The sequence below is a fragment of the Sprattus sprattus genome, assembly GCF_963457725.1.
Source record: "Sprattus sprattus genome assembly, chromosome: 8".
NCBI lineage: Eukaryota > Metazoa > Chordata > Actinopteri > Clupeiformes > Clupeidae > Sprattus > Sprattus sprattus.
Genome location: NC_137927.1, coordinates 26,627,890 through 26,631,260, shown reverse-complemented (window position 1 = coordinate 26,631,260; position 3,371 = coordinate 26,627,890). Strand labels below are relative to the sequence as shown.

The 3,371-nt window shown below is 41.2% G+C and overlaps 1 protein-coding gene across 1 annotated transcript in view; it reads left to right on the top strand.

Moving 5' to 3' along the window:
- Positions 1-1,964: 1,964 nt before the first annotated feature.
- Positions 1,965-3,371, top strand: part of mex3b (mex-3 RNA binding family member B) — a 2,933-nt gene continuing 1,526 nt past the window's right edge. Inside the window, exons 1-2 of the mRNA XM_080843995.1 lie at positions 1,965-2,366; positions 3,131-3,371. The exon at positions 3,131-3,371 is cut by the window's right edge and continues 1,526 nt beyond it. Coding sequence (XP_080700121.1) covers positions 2,138-2,366; positions 3,131-3,371 — 470 coding nt within the window. The 5' untranslated portion in view covers positions 1,965-2,137. The remainder of the gene's footprint in view (positions 2,367-3,130) is intronic.

Genomic DNA, 3,371 nt, shown 5'->3' with positions numbered 1-3,371 from the left:
TCTTCTACCATGTACCCTGTGTAGAAAATCTGTTTTTAATGCGATGATGTATTTAGCATAATTTTCATACTGCCATTATAAAATACAGGTTTTGGGGCTGAAAAGATGAAATTGAAGAAGAATGGCACATCTCAAACTCTCAGGTCTAAAGGAGTTAATATTAGCATACTTATTGTTCCTCAGAAGTGAGGTGACAAAGCAAGTGCTTCTCGTCTCAATGGCTCTGAATTGGGTTGAAATTTTCTTTGTGTGAAAGAAGCAGTTTCCCCTCCCCCATGCAAGCCTTCAGCATGACCACAATGGGTGCATTTGCCTCTAGATGCAGTTGCTTTTGGGAGAGCCTCAGTACACACCTCAACTTTTACATACTGCCCTTCATACTAATGCATGTAATTAACTAGTTGCCTATTGTTGGCATCAGCTCATATTTTCTTTAGATTAGAAAACCAGTTTTATTTGGTTTCTTGAGAAAGTACAAACTGTTCTTATCTAGTGTCCCGGCTTCAACTTACATCTGGAATTAAGTCTGAATAAAGGTAATAAAACAATAGAGAAAATTCGACATCATTTTTATTGTTGTATTGTTCAGAGATTCAGCCATTGTTAATAAGACCATTTTCCTTTACACATTACCACTCACACAAAATATTGTTTACCTTGAGTCTATCATACTCGTGTGTTTTAGAAGCTGCTGTCTGTAGTACTCGTTTGAATAGCTCAGAAGAGTCTCTTCCCAGCTGTCTCTGTCCACTGGTGTAAACATCCCGAGGAAATGAGCAGTGTTTGAATACAACAATTACCTGTTAGTTGTTTCAAGTTGCTGAGCAAGAGGGGAGGAGAGTCTGCTGTCATTTGGCAAATGCCTCGTACGAGTCAACTGGATAGATAAAACAGAGAGAGAGAGAGCGAACTACTGTCATAAAGCGCGTGGTCATAAACCAGCGTTTATTTTGAAGAGAGACTTTCAGACCTGTGCACCGAAGAGAGAGAGAGACAGAGAGAGAGCGATGACGCTTGCATTCATCACAATCTCAAACAAAGAGCACATGCCCGGACATGTTAGCAGACATATGATCTTTTTCTTGAAATCGATACATGGGCCTCTGTAGTAGTCTATTTATCTTCCTATCAAGAAATCCTATATATTTTAAGTTGCCTTCACCAAAAGAATAAACATTTATCACAGAGTATAACATTTTAATACACAGAATAGCCTATAACGCTAAACCTTGCGTAATACGCAACAGGATATCTTGTGGTCCTGCCGCTCCTAGAGATGATAACAAATAAACATTACGTCATATGAACGTTACTATGTAGGTTACATATCAAACTTATTTTTTTACAGGTTCGGCAGTGGTCAAACACAGGAGGGCCAAACGTTTGTATTGTATTATTCAAGGCCTCCACACGACAAACAAATGGTAATAGTTTGAACTGACTGAAAATCAATTATCCGTTTGAGAGTAAAGCACATGAGTTCAGACAATAACAAATGCAATACACTTGCATCTCTATAAGAAATTACAAGCTGAAAAGTTATGTGAAAAAAAAATAATTTATATAGGGTAATATTAGAAGTGTGTTGCTAAATCATAAAGATGAACTCGAATCAAGAAAATTGTCTATCAAGGTTTAATTAGACAACAAAGGAGGGAGGGAGAAGTGGACTAGATACTCACTTGGTAACCTCCCATCCACCTAGATCTGTCCAATCGGAACTACGTATGCAAATAGAAACAGCGCCGCACCGTCCCTGCCCAACCAGTGACGTCATGTGCACATATCCCCAGTAGTGCTGTCTGGTTGCAGCAAGTCAGACAGAAAACAGAAAAGAGCTGAGTGAGCCGGGGAGGGGCCCTTTGAAGGAATATTGCCACCGCCGGCATTCCAACAACTCAGTAGGCTACTTCGGAATACGCATACTGTCCGTCCACAGAAATTGAGGTGCCGGGCGTAGAGATCGTCCGCATAGGTCGGACTGCACTGATTTTTACTGCCAGGAGAGGAGAAGCACTGATTTACACCAGTGGCTTGAAACCGGTGTCCCCTCTCTCCCTGCTCAATCCTGCCCTCCTTCCGTAGTTTTTCCCCTTTGTCTGATCTCCCTGATCCCAGAGACTGCAAGAAATCAAAGATGCCTAGTTCGCTCTTCGCCGACATGGAGAGGAATGGGAGTAACCAAGTGGACGCCTTGGACGACCAAAGAGCTCTACAGATAGCACTGGACCAGCTTTCGCTGCTTGGTTTGGACAACGACGAAAATTCAATGTATGACAATGAGCCGAAGAAAAGGAGCGTGAACATGACCGAATGTGTCCCAGTTCCTAGTTCAGAGCACGTAGCTGAAATCGTCGGCAGACAAGGTGCGTAGTCTACACTATTTTCTTCACCTTCTTGTGTTAGTGATTTACTTAAAGTACTGTTGACGCTTTTTACTCTTAGATTTGGCTCTTGTTATGGGACGAGACATGTCCACGCGCGCAGATACTATTGCTTATATATTTTCCTCTGCAATGCCCTCGCACTCAACAACAAAACAAAGACATAGCGGAATAGTGTCCTTAAAGCACGCAGACAGTGCAACTGACAGAACAAAACAAAATATCAACTGGCTTTCCTTTGTCATATTATATCATCCTGTCCCACTTACTATTATGAGTCAACAAAAGCAATTTCATAAGCATCATTCTTGTTTTGAAGCTGGAGTACAGATTTACTGCAACTGTGTCGTAAGGACTGCATACAAAAGTTTATATGTTTATTGTAGAAGACACTCATTTCTTATGGTTATGGTCCTTTGTCCGCGTATAAACATATCGCATCTTGATATGTATTATACATTTTTTTTTTAACTTGCGTCTATTTTTGTGATTAACAGTTTACGCCTTTTGCAAAGCCAGAGACATTGATGAATTCTGCATGCATTTTTCCCCTCTGTGCTATTTTTGACCTGACTGCTGTATGTCATGTAGGACGGCATGTGGTTTGAATTTGTGCGGTGAAGAAATTACTGAATTGTTGTTCTAGAATATCTGATTGCTCTATCTTTTAAAAGCACTCTAGCTTTACACATGTCAAGCTTGTTATTATACTTACAATTATCTCCAATGTTTTATTCTAAATATAGGTTGCAAAATAAAAGCCCTGCGAGCAAAGACCAACACCTATATCAAGACTCCAGTGCGTGGGGAAGAACCAGTGTTTGTTGTGACCGGCAGACGAGAGGATGTAGCAATGGCTAGGAGGGAAATCATCTCTGCTGCAGAGCATTTCTCCATGATCCGAGCCTCCAGGAACAAAAACAGCACCGTGAATGGGAGTGGCACCACTGTCCCCGGGCCACCTAACCTTCCTGGGCAGACCACCAT